The sequence below is a fragment of the Pseudorca crassidens genome, chromosome 2, assembly GCF_039906515.1.
Source record: "Pseudorca crassidens isolate mPseCra1 chromosome 2, mPseCra1.hap1, whole genome shotgun sequence".
NCBI classification, from domain to species: Eukaryota; Metazoa; Chordata; class Mammalia; order Artiodactyla; family Delphinidae; genus Pseudorca; species Pseudorca crassidens.
In genome coordinates this window covers 95,867,495-95,888,080 of record NC_090297.1, presented here as the reverse complement: position 1 = coordinate 95,888,080, position 20,586 = coordinate 95,867,495, and the positions used below count along the sequence as shown (strand labels likewise).

Sequence of the window (20,586 nt, the reverse complement as noted above, 5' to 3'; positions counted from 1 at the left end):
ACAACTAATTTGATAGTGGAAAGAAAGGAAAGGAGGAGGGATGGCCAAAAGGCAGAAAGGCAGTCAGACAGAGGGTGAGAAGTCAAAAAGGAAGAAACTAAGAAAATAAGTAAATAACTGAGATGGAGAAAAAGCCAACAAAGAGAAGGAAGAGAATAAATACAGTATTACTAACCAATTATTGGATACAGCAAATACAACAGAGAAAGAGTTGGGTGATAGGAAGGAATGAGAAAAGGGAGGAAAAAAGTAAGAACACAAGAAAGAGCTGGTAGAAAGAGGGAGGCAAAAGCAAGAAGAAAGGCAGCTGCGAGAGGGGATAGAAGGAGTAAGACAAAAACAAGAGTTTGTTTATTCTTGCCTTAGCTATCACATTTTTCCTGCTCAGAGGCTTAGAAAAATAGTCTCTGATTTTTTGTGATATGGAACCCTTTTACAAAAACATAGAAGTCATGCCCCACACATTCCTCTTCATTTCTTCTTTTGCTCCTCTTCTCGCCAATCATTTTAGAACCCATACTCTAGCTGCCCTTCCTTTATGGCACCTCTAGTCTTCCTAATCTAATACTATCCAATTAGAACCAGCCTTCTATTATTTTTCCCTCCAAGAATTTCCTCACTTATTTACTGAATGTTAATTTACATCTGAGAAATTGAGAGTTGCTTAGAAGAGTTCCTAAGCTACTTCACAGACATATAGGCTTTGCTTTTCCAGGCAGTCTCTCCAAGTCACTTCCTTTTATTGCCCATAGCACCTAAGTATGACACTGAACACAGCTGATGACTCTCTTAGTTCTAGGAAAGCGTTCTATACATTCCCAGCCTTCTCCTGGAATTTAGCTGATGATGATATAAAAAATCACCCACTGGGCTTCCCTGGTGGCGCAGTGGTTGAGAGTCCGCCTGCCGATGCAGGGGACACGGGTTCGTGCCCCGGTCCGGGAAGATCCCACGTGCCGCGGAGCAGCTGGGCCCGTGAGCCATGGCCGCTGAGCCTGCGCGTCCGGAGCCTGTGCTCCGCAACGGGAGAGGCCACAACAGTGAGGGGCCCGTGTACCGCAAAAAAAAAAAAAAAATCACCCACTTTCATTTTGGCTGTCTCCCCACTGCATCAAACATCCTAATTTATAAACTAGACCTTCAGGGCCCACTAAGTATTATAATCAATCAATACAACTTTTGAATATCTGACAGGTGCAAAAATTATACTAGGACATGGTATAATCCAATTCTATAGCCTACAGTACAACATAGTATAGGGATATAGTTATTCTTGAATACTGGAAATTTGCCTCTAAAATTGAGACTTAGTGTTCATGTCCTTACCAAGTTTATTCTGCGACACTGATATTTGCCTTTAATCTCTACACCTCAGAAAGCAGAGCTCCATATCATGACAACCTCTCTTAGATTATTTCAATTTACTACTATAAAAGTCAACAGTGCTGTAAAAGAAGCAAGTGAATAAAACAGTTACCACAAAAACCTACAGTATATCCACAGAATCCCATTTCCTAGACTTACCTTTGTGGTAGTAATCTAATATCTCTTAAAGTAGATTGCTAACATGTCTCAAATGAGCAGACAGTACTTTACTACAACTTAGCTTGTTGCCTAAATTTATTTCCCTAACACATGAAGCAAATTGGGCTTAACTGCATCTACTGAAAAAGAGCAAGTAAAGAGGAAATGAGATACACTTACTGCTCTGGCAGCTTCCCCAAAGTCAATCTTTAGCCGTCCCATGGCTCTTATGATTGCAATGATGGACTGTATAGTATTGCTGTAGACAACTACTTTATATTGCTTACATTCTTCCTCTGAATAGCCATCCTCATGAATGATTCTTTAAAAAGAAGAAAACCACAAATCATTACCATGGACCTAAAATGAAAAGACACTATGGACTTTTATGCATTATGAGTAAATGTTTTACAAAAGACCACGTTCCAACTTACTTCATCTGTTTCACAATGGTGCTTTTACCAGATTCTCCAGCACCTGAAACAGAAGAAAACCAGACTTTGAATTCATCTGTAATCCAGCTCAAAAGTATGAAATCAACATAAGTGATAATTCTAGATTAACAGAAACCACAGGTCCTAGGGAAAACTTTGGTGAGGTTTTCTATCTATCAGGAAAAACTATAAAGCTTCTCCAGTAGAGATTTTACTTTCTTTATATAACACAGCAACCAAATATAATTCACTGAAAGTGTTCCAGGGCCATCTTGATTATCACCTGTGTAACGTAGGCACTCTAAAGGAGATACGGCAACATAAACACCTCTAGGAACTCATCCTCTACATCCAGGGTCCCCAAGCCCTGGGCGGTGGACTGACAGCAGTCCTCAGCCTGTTAGAAACCAGGCCGCACAGCAGGAGGTGAGTGGCGAGCAAGTGAAGCTTCACCTGCCCCTCCCCCTTGCTCGCATTACCACCTGAACCATCCCCCTGCCTCCCCTCTGCCTCCCGTGGAAAAACTGTCTTCCATGAAACGGGTCTCTGGTGCCAAAAAGGTTGGGGACCACTGCTCTACATGAAACATCATGAATGACATAGACACTGAACACAGGCAAAAATGAAATGATTTTTTTTGGCTTATTCACTTTTATTAATTCCTCTGTCGACATCCATGGACCTAAGAAGCAGCAATCCTCTCAGCCATGAGACTAAAGAGTTCACAACAGAGGAGGCAATGTCCCTATCACTTTTCCACTGTATACACACTCAAGACCACATTTCCCTCCTCAGCCAGCTGGAATCACTTTAACAACCACAAATGTCAGATGGGCCCCCTGAACTCCTTGACATTCCACCTGCACTTCCTTAGTCAACTCATTCTCCCACCTTCCAAGATGCCTATCTGACACCACCTCCTCTCTCTCAAACCTTACAAACCCCTACCCACTCTGACTCTCAGCTAATGATCCTGCCACCCTCTTCCTGGAAAAAGTAAAGCACTCTGAAAAAATTATCTCATTTTCCCATAACCAAACCCACCAATCTATCTGCACCTCCATTAATCTCTACCTTTATCAGTGGATGAACTAACTATCTCTGCCAGTGTCTAAGACTAACGCTGGAGAGAGTTCACAATTGGAGGCTGTGCACTCACCCACCTCATTTTACCTATTCAAGGTCTTGGCTGCTACAATTGTCTCATGTCACTCAAATATCATCAAGTTTTCTCTACCCACTGGGTCACTCTCTTCGTTATACAAACTTGCTATACTATCCATCTTAAAATCAACACAAACACACCCCATTTCCTACCTTTCCTTGACTCCACAAATCTTCCTCTAGCTACCACTCCATTTTCTCTCTTCCTCTTCATAGCAAAACCCCTATGAGTTGTCTATATACATGTTCTTCAATTCTTTCCCCCAATTCTCTCCTTAACCCACTCCAATCAGGTGTTCATACGCACTACTCTACCCATTTCTCAAAGTCTCCAACAACTTCCATCTTAACAAATCCAATGGTCAATTCTCAGTCCTCATCTTACTCAAACTCTCAAGCAGAACTGGTCCAAGTTGATGACTTCTCTTGAAATATTTTCTTCATTAGGCAAGCTTCTAGATCCAACATCCTACAGGTTTGACTCCTACCCCACTCCTTCTCAGTGCCCTCCCTCCTGTCTCTGAATTCTAAAGGTTGTATTGCTTCAGAGCTCCCTCATTGGACCTTTTCTCTATCTAAATTCATTCTCTAGGTCATCTCATCTAACCTCATGGTTTTAAACACCACTCATAAACTGATAAGAGTTAACAGCTAGTGAGTACTACATGCCAGACACTATTCTAAACACTTTACTTGTGTTAACTCATTTAATCCTCACAATAACCCAGTGAGGTAGATATTATTACTATCCCCATTTTATAGACAGATGACAAATTCATTTGTCCACCACTACACAGTCAGTAAGTGGCAAAGCTGAAATTTGAATTCACACAGGTTGGCTCCAAAGCTCTTGTACACTGCCTCTGTGCTAATGATTCCCAAATTTAGATCTCTAATCTATACCCTGGCTTCTAACCTTGGCTCCAGACGCATATATCTAAATTACTTACCTGATAAATCTTATATTTCTAGTAGACAACTCAAACTTAAAATGCCCAAACTAAGTTACTGCTTCCCCACCCTTACCCTCAAACAAACCCTGCTCCACCATGTATCTCATCTCAGTAAATGACTTCAACATTCACTCAGTTGCTCAGGCCAAAACTGGTAAGTGACATGTAGCTAACATACAGATGGAATGTGGGTGCCGGGACCAATATGTATACTGAATTAGTAGAGCTTAATTTTTAAAAATAGAATTAAATATAGCTCTAACAGTTTCTTCTTGCACCACAATGATCATGAGCATACTGGAAACCATAGACCTAGATCATTGCAAAAGCTTCCTAAATGGTCCAATGCTTTAGACCTCACCTTTCCTATGGTCCGTTTTCCACTCAGTAGCTGGAATGAATTTTGTAAAATGTAAATCAGATCGTGTCACAACCCTGTCCCAAAACTCTCCTATGGTGTCCAATTACACTCAAAATAAAATTCATGGGCAATAAGGCCCAATATGCTCTGGCCCCTGTCTACCCCTTTACCCTCAACTCCTATTATTCTCCACTTCGTTATCTTGCACTTGTCAGACCAGCTTTCTTGTTTTTCCTCCAAACTGGTTCTCAATGAGCTAGATCCTGTCTCATGATCTTCACATTTACCATTCTCTCTGCCTGGAATAAGTTTTTACAAGACCTTCTTCACCCAGGTTTCTGCTTCCCTCAGAACAGCCTTCCCTGACTAATCTATCTAAACAGCCCCCACCCAATCACATTCTCTCCCCTTACTCTGTTATATTTTTAAAAGCACATATCACTTCTTCACATTAAAGATTTCATCTCCTGTCTTCTCCACAAAATATAAGCTCCATGAACATTTATTTAACCTCGTATTCCCAGGGCCTAGAACTGTGCCTGACATAAACTGGTTACGTAAATATTGCTGAACAGATGAATGACTATCGTTCAATAAGAATGATCCTTTACTAATATTTCTCAACTCTATCAACCAAAAACGTTAGTTAAAATAAAGTTCAAATAATTTTATAATTTCAAAAAATAATAATAATAATTTTATAATTTCAAACATCTACATTTTTAGAGAATCAAAAAGGACATTTATATATGATTTTATCTCTGTTCTTGTAAACTTAAGAACAGAGATTCTATCAATTATCACTTAATTGATAATCGGGGTAGCACTAAAACAGTTAATATTCAAGTAGCACACAAAGAACTTCCTAATGACAGTGTGAGAAAGAAGTGATTTCTCCCATGCATATCTAAAAAAAACCCCCTAATGACTCAATTTTGAGGAAGAGAATACGAAAGCATACCACTTACATTTAAAATAGTCTATAACACACAATTCCCAGATTATCCCATGTTAGCAGCAACTACAAAATTAACTACAAAAAGTAGAGATTAATGAAGTAATGTGCACCTTCTTTAATATATTGAAAACAGCATTTCTACCATTGATGTTGGATTATTTTGAGTGAAATAGTAAGTTTATTAATCTCAGAATCAATTTTTACCCATCTCATTAAGTTCTACCCTATGAAGGTGCTGATTTAAAAAAAAAAAATGTTGCTCTCTCTCTCTCTCATGTTTTTCCAAGGCTCCCTGATAAAATGTCAGTTTGTCCTTCTCTTTATTATCACACAACATATATTCACCCAAGTTTTTATTAGGCATCCAATTCTATCTCTTAAAAGAAAGCACCTCTTACTGACCACAGAACTAAATACAGGATTTGTTTCAGTGGGTGTACCATAGCATTTCATACAAATAAAGAATGAATTGCTTTATACCAAGCCTTTGACCCATTCAGCTTCTAAATCACCATGAAAAGTGCCACCATCTTACCTTCCTTCCAGGTACGAAATCTAAGAGTCATCTGGAACCCACTCACTCTTCTCTCCTTACATCAAGCTGTAACAAAATCTTCTTCTTATGCATTTCTCAAATTAATTCTTTCTACTACTCACACATCTGAGCCTGACGTATACCTACTGGATGTTACTGCTGCAATTTTCTCAAACTTCTAGCTCAAAGCCCCTCTTCCCTCTCATCATCTCCAAATGGCACTATTAAAAAAAACATCAGGGCTTCCCTGGTGGCGCAGTGGTTGGGAGTCTGCCTGTCAATGCAGGGGACACAGGTTTGAGCCCTGGTCCGGGAAGATCCCACATGCCACGGAGCAACTGCGCCCATGTGCCACAACTACTGAGCTGTGCTCTAGAGCCCGCGAGCCACAACTACTGAGCCCATGTGCCACAACCACTGAAGCCCGCACGCCAAGAGCCCGTGCTCCGCAACAAGAGAAGCCACCGCCATGAGAAGCCCACGCATCGCAACAAAGAGTAGCCCCCGCTCGCCACACTAGAGAAAGCCCCCGCGCAGCAAAGAAGACCCAATGCAGCCAAAAATAATAAATTTTTTAAAAAAACCATCAGTTTACCTAATAATTTTCCAAATTCTTCCAACATGTTCTATAACCCTTTCTTATTAGGTCTGAACTCTTTTTTTTTACCTCAGTCCTCTGTGCTCCACTGCTTCAGTAGTATGTTCTCTCTCTAATAACTTCTCACTCTTAGGTTTTCCCCAAACTGCTACCCTTGTCTCACCTTCCTTCCCCAATACACATGTGGTGTTTGAAACGTCCTAATTTTACGTACATCTTTTTATGTAACTTCCTTCAAAATTCATCACAAGTTTAAGGAGAGATTCATTTGCCCATCTTCAATCTTCAATAATAAGGATATAAAGAATGGAATAGACATAAAGGAATTGCAAAGACAGACTCTATGGCTTGAAGAGGAAGGAACTGAAGATGATTTTGTAGGGAGAAGGGGTGGAACTGGGCAGGCGGTAGGACATATAGGGAAGAATAGTCTGAAAGGCTCCAGAGACAGGAGGGAATGGGATCAGTTCGACTTAATTTATCCTTAAAACGATATGTATCTAAAGGATATCCAATATAAATAGGAAAAAAGGATGAGAGCTAAAGCTACAGAGATTTTTGAGAGAAAAGGAAGACAAGTAGCTAAGTTAGATGGTCTTGTTCTCAACAAAAGAAACAAGGCAATCTGCAGAGAACAAAGGAATGGAATTAATTTAGAAAATCATGTTATAAACAGTCAAACAGAACAAGAAAGAAATGTGTGTACAGGTTAGCACACAGAATCACCAATACTGTTAGACAAAAAACAATTTACCAGTTTATATTCTACTGTAGAACCACTGTATTTACCTAAATATACTCTAAATTTTATTTTTAAGGAGCTCCTTGAGAGCAGGTACCATATCACAGGCCCACCTATTTCTTCCCATAACATATACTACATTATGAATGTGAAAAACAAGAAATGGTGATGATTTCTTTGCAAGATTTTTTTAAGGCCAGTGAATTGCTAGTATAAATTATTATATATGAGTAAACACATTCAGCTCACATACACACTGATTTTAAAAATGTATCCTGAAAGATGGCTGACACTCAAAACCACAGTATCACCTGATGCCTCCTCTTTTTTCTCTCTCATTTTGACTAAAGAAAACTTAAAGCCAGCCCAAAGAAGGTACATGAGTATATTACACTCTTTCATACTTCTGTGCCATCAGGCATAATGAATTTCCTCATCTGTAAAACAGGGGTCAATAGAAGATTCTTAGAACAGTGCCTAGCACATACTAGGCATTCAGTAAATGTTAACCAGCCATTATTTGTGAATGCTGTTTTCTCTGTTCCAAGTGCCACCAAGTAATGTTAAGGCCCAAAGTGTTTAATTTAATAAAAACTGCTTGGATACTGATGTTGGTTCAAAACCTGAGTAGAAATGGTATAACTACTTAGCTGCTGTCTCACAATAACAATACCGTGGATAGAACCTGGATTCACATACTTAGTCATCAACTTATAACCTAAAAGCTACAGCAAACTACATCAAAGCATTAGTCATTTTCTCTGCCCCACCCTGAAGAACAAAAACACTTTCTTCCTTAAATCTATTTTCAGCCCTAGATACTCCTGTCTGCTACCTCTTCTCCCATACTTCTCACCCATCTGCACCTCTGCAGCTTTTCCTTTAAGTTTGCCCACAGGTCTCTGCACCACTACCTCATGTACTAGTAGTTATTCCAGTGGCACCTGAAACACCTCCTTTTCCTTTTAAATACTTGTTTCTGTAGAGAAGTCATGAAACTTCTAAAAGACCAGGATTATAACTACAGCACACCCCCTTTTCTAGAAGTCTCACAGCCCCAATATGCCACTATTTTTGGATAACCCTCTAGCCAGTGCTAGACAAACACATGCTCATGGTCTCTCTACAGGCCTGCAAAATCAGATATATGGGAACATATGACTGCAATAGGCACAGATCAGCCTCTCTCCCACAGCAGATTGAAAGCTTAGTCAGTAACTTTGATTTTTCTTTCTAACTTATTTTCACCTTTCATTTACAACTCAGGCACTTAAAAAGATTTTTTAGTTAGGGATACCATGTAGGAACAAACTCTATGGAAGAGGAAACTTTGGTCCTAGCTCTGCCATGACTAGCTTGTGACCCTGGGCAAGTCACCTAATTTAATACCAGTCTCCTTACACATAAAATGTGAAGGAGTTTGGCTTAGATGTGCTTTATGGCTGCATTCTAATATTCGATGATTATAATTATTATAATGCTAAAGGCAGACTAAATCTCTAATTCTGACACACAGAGGCTTCAAATCAAATCATGGATCCACATCTTCCTATTAACCCAACAATCCACAATACTACCATAGTACAGTGATCAGCATGTTCTTCAATTACGCACTACTGATCAAGAAGGGACAAAGAGCAGAAAGAATTAAGAGTGTAGCAACAGTAAGGAAGTAAGAGTTGTCTGGCAGCCAAGCTCCTATATTCATGCTCAAGGATATTCTATGTACAGTCTTAAACTAGCAGAACATTCAAGTTAGATTGCTATTCTTAAAAAAAATATGTGAATATCTATAACTAAAGATCACAGGAGCACAGTTCCTGCTATTTCCAAAAATAAGATTATCTATTGTTCCCACTGATTCCTTTCTATTGAGGTATAAGTAGCTAAGATAATAAAAACTCAGATTAAGGTAAAAAATGACATTTCATCCAAAATGCTTTTCAAGGTACCACACAACACAAAAACCAGTTTCCAGCTTCCTAATTCAGTAAAAGAAATGGTTAGCAAAATTACAGATGGGAAAAATGTCACAGAGCAAACAAAAATTGTTATTCAGCCTTTAAAAAACACACACACACACAGACACACACACATCCTGCATTGCCTGGCATTGCTAGACAATGAGACTTCAAATACAAATAAGTTTAGGAATTTATGGTCTCATGGGAGAAGTTAGATATATTTTTCTTTTGAAATTAGCAAGTTTCCTTAACCTAAAATAACAGAATAATTTTTTCACCCAGCCCACTGTCCCTCTAAGCATGCCAAGCCTCTGCATTTAAACATTTTTGAAAATGCTATTCAACTCGAACTTCAATCTTTGCTGAAGCCTCCCCATTCCCTCTGAACACAATTAATACTCCCGCTCTGTTGGCTGGCACAGATTATTCCCTTTCAGCATCAGTCCCAGAGGTTAATTTCCAAAATCAAGTCCCAAACTGTCCTTCCCAGTCACCTTACCTCATTTTATCTCTAGCCAGCTCTGGCTACTCAAAAATAAACTTTTTTTTTGTCTCTCTTTCCAGCTCCTAATCTCATAAACTGCTAATGGCTTTTCTTGATTTTGATTAAAATGGTAACGAAACTCTTTTTGGTACAACCTGAAAACCCTTCCACATCTATGTAATTCTCCCTCAAGGTGACTCTGACCAGATTCAACCTGATCCTACAGGTTAATATCAAACACCACAACACTAATACTTGGTCAAATTATTTTAATTATTTGGGTTGGTGCCTGTTTAGTATTCCACTAGTCCTAAGCTCAAAAGCACACTCCTCGAAAGCACAAAATAGTGCCTTCTTTTTGTGCCTCTACCCCCAATCTAGAGCACAGTCTAGGACAGAGTAGACACATTAATAACTGTGGAATGAATGGCTTGAGTTTCTATGAGATCCAGTGGTTGCCTAATTACATTTCGCAAATGCCAGTTGCAAGAGATGGAATTTTTGATATAGGCAGTTAACAGAAACAGAAGATTTCCATGACTCTGCTATCTTTAGTCAGCCCCACACCCATTCCTGGTTATGCCTTCAACTCTCATCTCACAACTATACTTGACAATAAATTTGGACTCATTCACAAGCCTCCTGTTCTCCCTATTCCCCTCTAAACCTTACTCTCAAAACCCAGTCCCAGCTCCCTTGTGCCCACCATCCGTTTCAGTGAAATTAACTGCTATGAATCTGTCCTGCCCACTCTGTATCCTAATACCTGAAGGAGTGCAAGAAACACTGTGAGTGCTCATTAAATATTTGTTCAGTGAATGAATGAATATCTTAATAAAAGATAGCAATGAGTTGTGACTGGGACAAAGATAATGGGTCTCTTCTCTGAAAAAGATTTTTCTAGGAAGCAATCACATACCAATCACCAAAGAGGCTTAAAATGCATTAAGAAATTTTTGATAAAACTTAATTGATATATTAGAGTATCTGCCTGCCCATAACCCCTTCTGGAGAAATCCCTATTTCATTTGCAGGGTGGGTGGCCTACAGGATCTGGGCCATGCCCCTCTCTGTGGCTGGATAATGAGTAAATACCTGACACAGGAGTCACCCAGTACAGGCGGACAGAGGGCCTACACCCTGTGTGATCTAGCTCCTAAAGATGAGGAAGACCAGCCAGATTTTCTGAGGAATCTGTACTGGAAGATACAGAAAAAGTCATCCTAAACTACAAAGTCACAATGTGTGAAAACCTAGGTTACCATTATAGGGCTTCATGCACATCAATACCATAAAGGAAAGAATTCAGAGGAAGTTGATCTGGAGAGAAAACAGAATAGACAAAGGCACAGAGAGACTTAGAGATGTCATGAGAGAAGTGAATCCATACAAAAGAAGAGATAGAAAATGAGTGAGGAAAGAGACCAAGAAGACAAAAAAGAGAGGAAGAGACCAAGGAGAACAAGTAAAGACAAGAAAGTAAAAAGAGGCAGAAATAGTGAATAATGAAGACAATGAGAAAGAAACAGAAGAAAGGCAGAGAAAATAGCCTGGCCAACGCCAGAGCTGCCTCAGTTTCTGCGGCCTGATTCTTCAGGTCTTCCTTTATTCTCATAAAACCTATCTCTATTCTAACAATAATTCCCCTCTCCAAGTCTTTGAGCTAGTTTGAGTGAGTTTTCTATTCCTTGTAACCAAACAAAACAAAAAGGAAAACCACCTTGAATGGAACTGGCTTTAAGTTAATTAGAATCAATTACCCCTTTTTCAGCCTTTAAAACTTTTTAAGTTGTTTCAATTAAATACTGAATACAAAAAGGGATATTTATGACATGTGTGTGACAAAACAAACATCTATGTACCTATCACCCAATATAAAAAATTAAACATTACCAGTTATCTCTGAAGTCACCTATGTGTTCCTCCCCAATATCAATTACTTTTTCATTAAGTATTTCCAGAGGGTGAATATGCAATAAGGGAGGGGGAGAAATTTTTTTAACTCCCTAACAACCAAAATATGTCCGGCTTACACAGTAGTGCGTCATTTATTCAGTTTCACATCTTTCATGGACATGATCCTATCATTTTACAAGCCTTATAAACCATAAAGTAGAAAGCTAATAGCCATTTTAACATTCATAAATCACCTAAGGAAAATGTTGGTTTGATTAAACAGGAAAAAAAAAAAAGAGGCAGCTCACTCAGCCAAGTAGCTCTCCTCAAAATCTTTTCACTTGAGAATATGAACAAGGTAACTCGAGTGTTGCTAAGGATCATGTGTTCTCTTTGGGCAACTGGCCAATTTAGAGGGAGAAGAGGGGTTTCTTCCTCACTTTTGTGGAATATAGAAAGAATGCTTAAGGGATCAATCACTTGCGAGCAAGAAGCGGGATCATTCTCTGGCTCCCGCAATGTTCTAATTTTGGCTTCTGGTAACTTTCCCTTTACTTCTTTGAAAGCAGAGCAACAAAATGTCACTATGGTGCTAATGCTAAATTATGGGATGTACATATGACCTGACTGAAAACTATTTTTGAATAGGTACATTTCTTACTAGCTCTGCCTCGAAATTTTGTGAGATAAAAATGTAAAATATACATTTAACCCACACAAATAATTCATATGTAGTGGAGATGTTCTACAAAGTTAACTGCAATGTTAAATCCATTCATCAAATTTTTACATTTAAAAATATTAAAATCATATCCCCATCTAAGTCTCAAACATTGACAGCAGCATACAGCACTTTTCTACATGCCTATTTAATTGAATGTAAATTAATACCAACTTTAAAAATTCACCAATAACAAAATATTATAAATTCAGTTGCCTACAATTTCAACTCAGTTTCAATTCAAATTCAGTTCCACATTCCCAAGGATGCCTACAATTTCAATTTCCTTTACCATATAAATGCTCACCAATGTTGTAAGTCAAAACCCAAATGGAATTTGGAATGGCGAATGGTAGTGGAATGGCAAAAAAGGCAGGTAATAAGAGGGAGGAGAAAGCAAAGTCTCTAGATGGCTTCCCCACATTATATCTATATTTATCTTTATCTATCTATAATAAAATGTGGCTTTTTAAAAATACAGCTACTAAAAATTCAAATCAATACTCTCCAAATCCACTGCAAACCTTTCCAGCCTTACCTCCTACACTCCTCCCGTGCCAACCCTTTATTCCAGGGCAAATCTATTTGCTCACTCATAGTTCTGAGTCTTTGTACATACTATTCCCTCTGTCTGGATGTGCTTCTCTCCAGTCTCTGCCTTAAGAGTTCCTATTTATCCCTTGAGGTCCATCTCAAATGTCACCTCCTCTGGGAGGACTTCCCTGATATGTCTCTTCCTTCTCTTCCTCCTTCCAAAACTAGCTACTCTTTCTGTAACCACATTCCATTACCATTGTTTACTTGTATATCTCCACAATTGAACTGCTTAAAAGTTTTGTCTATTTCTCATTTATACTTCCAGGCTAGGAAAGTACCTGTGTACATATAAGACAACCAGAGATACCTAATCATAAATAAGTCAATAAATGAGCCTCCTTCTGAACACCGAAAACCAAAAAGCTTAATAAAAAGTGGCTTTGACTAAATGCAATGCAGTGTCCTGGATTAGATCCCGGAGCAGAAAAAGAACATTAATGGGAAAACTGCTGAAATTCAAATAAAGTGTGAAATTTAGTTAACATTAATGCACCAATATTAATCTCTTAGTACTGACAAATACACCACAGCTATGTAACACATCAACACTAAGGGAAATCAGGTGAACAGTATACAGGAACTCCATGCATTATTTTTGCGGCTTTCCTACAAATCTAAAATTATTCCAAAACAAAAAGCTTACTAAAAAACTTTTAAGTAGTCTAGAAAAAGTTGAAAGAACTACAAATACCAATGAGAACATGAATGTGGATTTTAATTGCAACCATAATAACAAAAATAAAAGAATAAGAAATATACTTCTCTTCTTAGAAGTAGAGAAAGGAAGGAAATTATTTTTAATAATCTGAAATGAACCAAAACATGTCAGGATTTATTAATATTGCAAAATAGTGAAAAGATTTACATCATTAAACTGAAGTAGTTCAATTTTTATTTTCAGAAATAAATAACTCAATATTGAAATAACCTGCATAGAAAAGTTAAGACTGTGCTATCATATCCCATACATCAGAACTACATTATCTACATAAATCATTATAGTATTTATATCATTACTTCAAACAGAGCCCTGTTTTGAAGTTAATGATTCCCATGTTCTAACTGCAGGAGATAGCGGGGGAAATGTTCTATTAAAGGTATCTCATTCTAAAACAATCCTTCTATAATTTACAGTAATTTGTAAAATATAACTTCCAAAGTCGTGGGCAAAATTCATTTCCACATTAGCTCAAGAGCAGTGACTAAAGAGGAGTTTTGCTGTTTCTCAACTGATTTTAAAATATTTTAAACTTAATGATTCTAAAATCATACTGGTAAGTTCCAAGATCATATCATAATATACAACACTATCCATTAAATAAAAACATAAAAACTAGGGATATCAATACATGGCTAAAACAGAAATCCAAATACAATGTAACCTTTTCGTTAGTTCTTAGAATTCAATGGAATACTATTTTAGTTTTCAAATCCAACTTGAAAGAATAAAGGAAATTTTGAGTATCTGACCCAGTGTAAATAGGTTGCACAATCAACCACTACAGGAAGATTAATTACAATATGACAAGAATCCAGCTACCTTGCCAATTTTAAAGAGGTCTGATTTAAATGGTCCCTAAATCACCAGTGTAATAAGTGTTAACACCAGGCCACATGAATAAAAGCAGGAGATACAAGAACAATTTAAATATACAAATAGTGCATATTTTAATCCTGGTGAGAGATGCCTGACATGCCAGCTGTAGATTTACATGAGCAGCTAGAAAAAATTTAGAATACGATCTACTTTTAAGTTAAGCGACAAAAACTTTTTGAGATGTAAAATACTAACATTATCCAAAAAACTAAGACTTTTGTAGGAATGTTAAAACATTTACCCATTCGAAAATTAGACTGATAACTATAGCAGCAAAATAGTAATGGAACAATGCATACAATAACATCTCAGCTAATCCTTAACAGTCTTAAATTTTAAGTATCTTCCAAGTCTAACTTAGAAATCAAAGGAAATTCATGTCTAAAGACTATAACCGGGAATTCCCTGGTGGTCCAGTGGTTAGGACTCCGTGCTTTCACTGCCGAGGGCCTGGGTTCAATCCCTGGTTGGGGAACTAAGATCCTGCAAGCCATGCGGCGCAGCCAAAAAGAAAAAAGAAGACGAAAAAAAAAAAAAGACTATACCCTCCTGAAAATTGTTTCTAAGATCACCTAGGCCATTATTCAGGTACAAGTCAAACAAATTTGGTCTTTTTGGTATCTTTTGTTTGCTTGGTTCTTACCAGATATGTTCATTTCTGTTACCACCTAATAGCAAAACATCGAAAATAGTATATTTCATTTACATACAGCATTGCACCAAAACTAGAACAATTAAACAGTGATCCTAACACAATGTTATTCAGTTCAAGCAGCCTGAATTACAGAAACGATATACATGATTACCAAGGAGGTAAAAGGATAGCCTGGATAGATAAAGGCCTAAAGATAACTCTAACTTGCTCAGCACTGATAAAGAATTGTACCAAAGTGAAGATCATTAAAATTGGTGGAGAAATCAAATACTAGAAGAACTTCTTTATATTCTCTTGAACATTTACATAAGGGTACTTTGTGAATTTATGTCTTTCAGGTTTTTAACTTCAGTTTTTAACTATCTTCCTAAACAGGTTTATTAAGTTAAACTACTTTCAATCAAACTCAAGAACAAGAGAAATAACACAAAAATAGCCCGCTTTATAACTTGCTAAAATATTCCATCTAGTTGATAATATTAACTTCACAGACAAGGGACCCCTGAGGTCAGACCTCATTGTACAGAAAAAGGAAAATGAAGCTCAGAAATTAGGACTGCTCTCCCAGTTTTCAGTCTCTGCTCTTTACCCTACATTACATGGTATCTCCTATTTCTGAATTGAGTTACTAGTTCAAATAGATGGATTTTATTAGTGCTAGTCTACTGTATTCTGTTGACTACAAAACAAATTTCAGTAATCTGAACAAATTTAGTGTCCACTGCTCTAGACAATTCTTATGAGACCCACGTTTAAATTTTTTGGTCTTTACTGCTAATATTCTAGCTCTTGAATACTTAAAACATCTCTTCCTCCCCATTTCCCCCGACAAGCCCCACCCTGCAATAAAACAAAACTAAACTAAACAGGAGAAGACACAGCATGGATAACTAAAAGCTATGAGCAATCTCTTTGCCAAATGTTTTTACCTACTCCCTAACAAAAACCTCTAAGCAACGTTATTAACAAGGAGCAAAATGGTCCATTTTACCTCTTCCCTTAGCTCTGGACAATTTTCTGGTGCTCATAAAAATAATAGGGGGGAAAATTAACCAGAAAAAAGCAGGGACAATGAAACATAGACCCTGAACTGATTATATGCATTTAAGAAAATTAATTCCTGAATTAAAATCAAAGGTAATTAAAATCAGGTAACATTAACTATTCTGAGTTGGATGCATTGATAATGGGAGTTTAAAATCCTGCACCTACCTCAAGTTGAATTTAATTACATCTCCCAACCATACAAAATGACAACTTAATGTTGAGAATTAGCAGGCATGCTCTTGTGAATTAAAGAAAAACTAAAGCAATGATATGTTTAGTTCTTCAATATTTCCATCTCATTCCATTATTTTCAACTTATATTCAGTGAGTGTCTACTAGGTGGTAGGCACTGTCATCTATTAAACACTAACTTTCTAGCCATGCCTTTTAAATTGAGAACTTGACCCACCTAGTCCCTGAAAGGGTCAGCCTTATGAAACTCATGATACCCCACAGCCCCGCCATATTCCCACCACAGAAGACTAGACTGCGGTAGGCACCTGACAAGGATGGGCCAATCTGATATTCTTTCCCAGGAACCTGGAATGCGAATCCTGGGAACCTGAGTCAGATGACATGAAATGCCTGAACTACCAGGTTAGGCAGTGTGAGAGCCAGAGGTATGAGAGTAAGTCAAAGTTGAAGACTGGGGGAAGGGGAGTAGGGGCAAAGAAGTCCTGTGAACAAAGAAAGCTGTTCTGAAGAGGTGACTTACCAACAAAGCAGAGCAAGTGACCAGTCTACTCTAGGAGAAATGGGGGGAGGGGACATGTATTACATTCCATGTGCATGCAACCTGGTTGTATTGCATTTCTTATCTATCCTTGTCTGATGCCTATGAAGGTGCCTACTGTGTCCTTTCAACAAAGCCTTCCTTGACTGGAAGAAGTATGAATTTCTATTCCTTTCAGGCAAAACACCTTAGCATTATCTTAGGTGCTGCAGCAGATATAAAGATAAGAAATACCTACTTCTGGGCTTCCCTGGTGGCGCAGTGGTTGAGAGTCCGCCTGCCGATGCAGGGGACACGGATTCGTGCTTGGTCCGGGAAGACACCACATGCCGCGGAGCGGCTGGGCCCGTAAGCCATGGCCACTGAGCCTGCACGTCCGGTGCCTGTGCTCCGCAACGGGAGAGGCCACAACAGTGAGAGGCCCGCGTACCTCAAAAAAAAAAAAAAAAAAAAAAAAAAAAAAAAAGAAAGAAATACCTAGTTCTCTTGGCCCTCAAGGACCATATATAGTGAGGAGCTGCTAAGTATACAAATAACCATAATATATGGTAAACAGCAAGCATAAACAGTACTATGAGGTTTCAAAAAGAGGGACAGATCATATCCAATTCAGAACATCAAAAAGGTTTCATGGAGGAAAGGGAACTAAAATAGAAATAATAGATGGACCTTGGGATATTTTTTAAATGTATTTACTAAGAAAAATAAAATGTCAGAATCCTAAGTCAGTCAATAACAAAAAAATTAATTTTACTGGCCCATGAAATACAAAAATCTGGTAACAACTGAGTCATAGCACTTGGCAACTGACTGGTTATATGGATGAGAGCAAGCCAGGAGTTAAAAAAACGAGTTCAGTTTTCAGTGTAGATGATTTTGAGAATGACAATGCCGGAACAGAAAAGTTCACAACAGGTGGATTTGGGGGAGAGAAGTGAGGAGGGGAGGCAAGTTCTGTACTGGATATATTGACTTGAGGCAAGCGTCACTGGGGGAACTGGAGAAAGAGGAGCCATCTCAAGTACAGAAAACAGTTTTCTCAAAAATTCCAAGGAAAAAACTTTTAGAGAAAAGACGTAAAAGACTTTTCACAAGGGAAATACAGTAATATTTAAAGAACACCTATTATGTGCCAGCACCTATTATGTGCTAGGTTTTTTCTTTTTCATTCTGAATGTTCCATTTTTGCCCAGCTACTGATTTTCCTGGTCCAAAGATGAAGGACTTTAAGGAGGTTAGGCAGTACCATGGAAGAAGAACTTGATGAAAAATATGGCTCTTCTCTCCAGAAAAACACATGTAACCACAAATTTCGCTAAAAATTTTAGAAAGTTCATGGATCTTCTGAAGTCCTAAGGGGTACACACACCCCAGGTTGTTTTTTTTTAAAGGCATGATGTGGAAGAAACTGTGAAAGAAGAGACAGGGTTCAGAAAAAAAGAGGAAATATCTGTAGAGACTCAACCACTCCCTTTTCATTTCCAAGCAACTAGAGGATGAAGCAGCTCAGCACCACGGGGGAGGGATAAAGTTGAGGTTCTACCTAACTTCTCTAAAAGAACAAACTACTTTTATCAGAGACCACTGCTCCAAAACTAAAAGACTTTTTGTAATAGTGCAAATACATTCAATAGGCTAAAATTTTTAAAGAAACACAGTTGCAGCCCTGATTAAAAAGTTACATGTCCTGTCAAATCTACTAAGCACTAAGCACCCAACTCTATGGTCATCCCTGTACTTACTACATAATTAGCATACTCAGGCAAGATTACAATACTATAATTCCTGAAAAGGATACCACACTTTCAGACTGCAGAAGTGATGAATGCAAATAAAAGACACAAAGAATAATAAGTGCTTATAAGAAACAAACCTATTTTTGCACTGTGAATTTCTGTTTTTTATGCCAGTTTCTTTTGCCCAGGCACGAGATGCATCCCCACAAGAAATCTAATAACTGTCCAGGAATCTCAAGCCAAATAAATACCAAACATTATAAAGAAAGGATATCATCTTATGACAATATAATAGCATATTTATCAAAGGACAGTCTGATTTTCAATAACAAGCATATTCAGCCAGTAACATGCAGATATTTAAATGTAAATAATCAAATATAAAATATAGGGTTTAAGTGAATTAGATGATTCCAATTCTCTGCATGCAACTTAATTTTTTTTTTTTTTTTTTGCGGTATGCAGGCCTCTCACTAATGTGGCCTCTCCCGCTGCGGAGCACAGGCTCTGGACGCGCAGGCTCAGCAGCCATGGTTCATGGACCCAGCTGCTCCGCAGCACGTGGGATCCTCCCAGACCGGGGCACGAACCCGTGTCCCCTGCATCGGCAGGCGGACTCTCAACCACTGTGCCACCAGGGAAGCCCGCAACTTAATCTTTGCCATACCACTACCAGCAAAATCCTAAAGAACAAAGCATTAACTTCATTTTGTATAACAATGTTTTCTCAAGATCTGCTAAGGAGAACTATCAAGAAATGGATAGACAGAGATAGCATAGGAGTAGATCATTCAAAAACTTACAAAACTAAATGATAATGTTTAATTCCTTTTACCACAAAACAGTTATATTAAAATTCCTTGAAGATCTTTGAAAAGGGTACATTAATATTTGAAAAATAATCAAATATCTGTCTGAAACACCCTTGAAAAAAGCAGCTAAAATGATAAGTTTTCCAAACATCACTGTAATGACAGAAGTCACCACTTAGTGAATATTTATCTGCTAAGTATTTTACATACATTATCTCATTTGATCTTCTGAAATAAGCATCACATCCCCACTTTATATATGTGAAAATTAAGACTCATACGTTTAAGTTACATGCTCTGGGTGTCACAGCTAGTAAATGGAGGTGGGAATTGAATTCAGTTTTATGAGACTCCAAAAGCAGTACTCTTATGCATTATCCCAGTGATTCCCAACTTTGGTCACATAATGTCGCATGCTGAAAATGGTAACACTTGTAAAGCTTACTGAGGTAAGCTGGAGGGACTTGGTGAAAATAATACATATTTTCTTAATATCATAAAATTATGACATGGAAAATAAAATACAAAATATTACAGATGATATTAAATACTAATTGGTATAAACCTTCCAAATCAAATATTTTCAATTGCCAAATTCAGACTTTACTGATGGAATCATATCAAAAATGTTCAAATATCATTCCAACTGCTGTAAAATTTTGAAAAGTTAATCATAAAATGATTTAAAAATCATAAAAATGATTTAAAATTTCAAAACCATAAAACATTTGCAAACAGCACACTGTATGCCTTCATATGCACTACACTCTGGTTAGGAAGCCCTGCATAACATAATTTTGTTTTTCTGTAGAATATTATGATTAAACACTAATTTGGTATATCAAGAGCTTCTCAATAACACATCTACAAGAAATTTAAACCAAAGGTAACCAAAGAATTATAATACTGCATTCTTCCTTAACTAATCTGAATTTCTATAGTACCTTTAATCTGTAACATTCATTTTGATATAATAATAACAATGGTGGCTAATATTCATTACACTAATATTTTGTGCCAGACTGTGTTCTACTTCACATTATAATCATATTTAATCCTCAGAGCAATCCTATGA

At 37.7% G+C, this 20,586-nt stretch overlaps 1 protein-coding gene across 1 annotated transcript in view; it reads right to left on the bottom strand.

The window, feature by feature from the left end:
- GNAI3 (G protein subunit alpha i3) overlaps positions 1-20,586 on the bottom strand; it is a 39,194-nt gene that overhangs the window by 15,950 nt on the left and 2,658 nt on the right. The window contains exons 2-3 of the mRNA XM_067727169.1: positions 1,959-2,001; positions 1,705-1,846 (exon numbers count right to left, since the gene is read on the bottom strand). Of these exons, the coding sequence (XP_067583270.1) occupies positions 1,705-1,846; positions 1,959-2,001 (185 nt within the window). The remainder of the gene's footprint in view (positions 1-1,704; positions 1,847-1,958; positions 2,002-20,586) is intronic.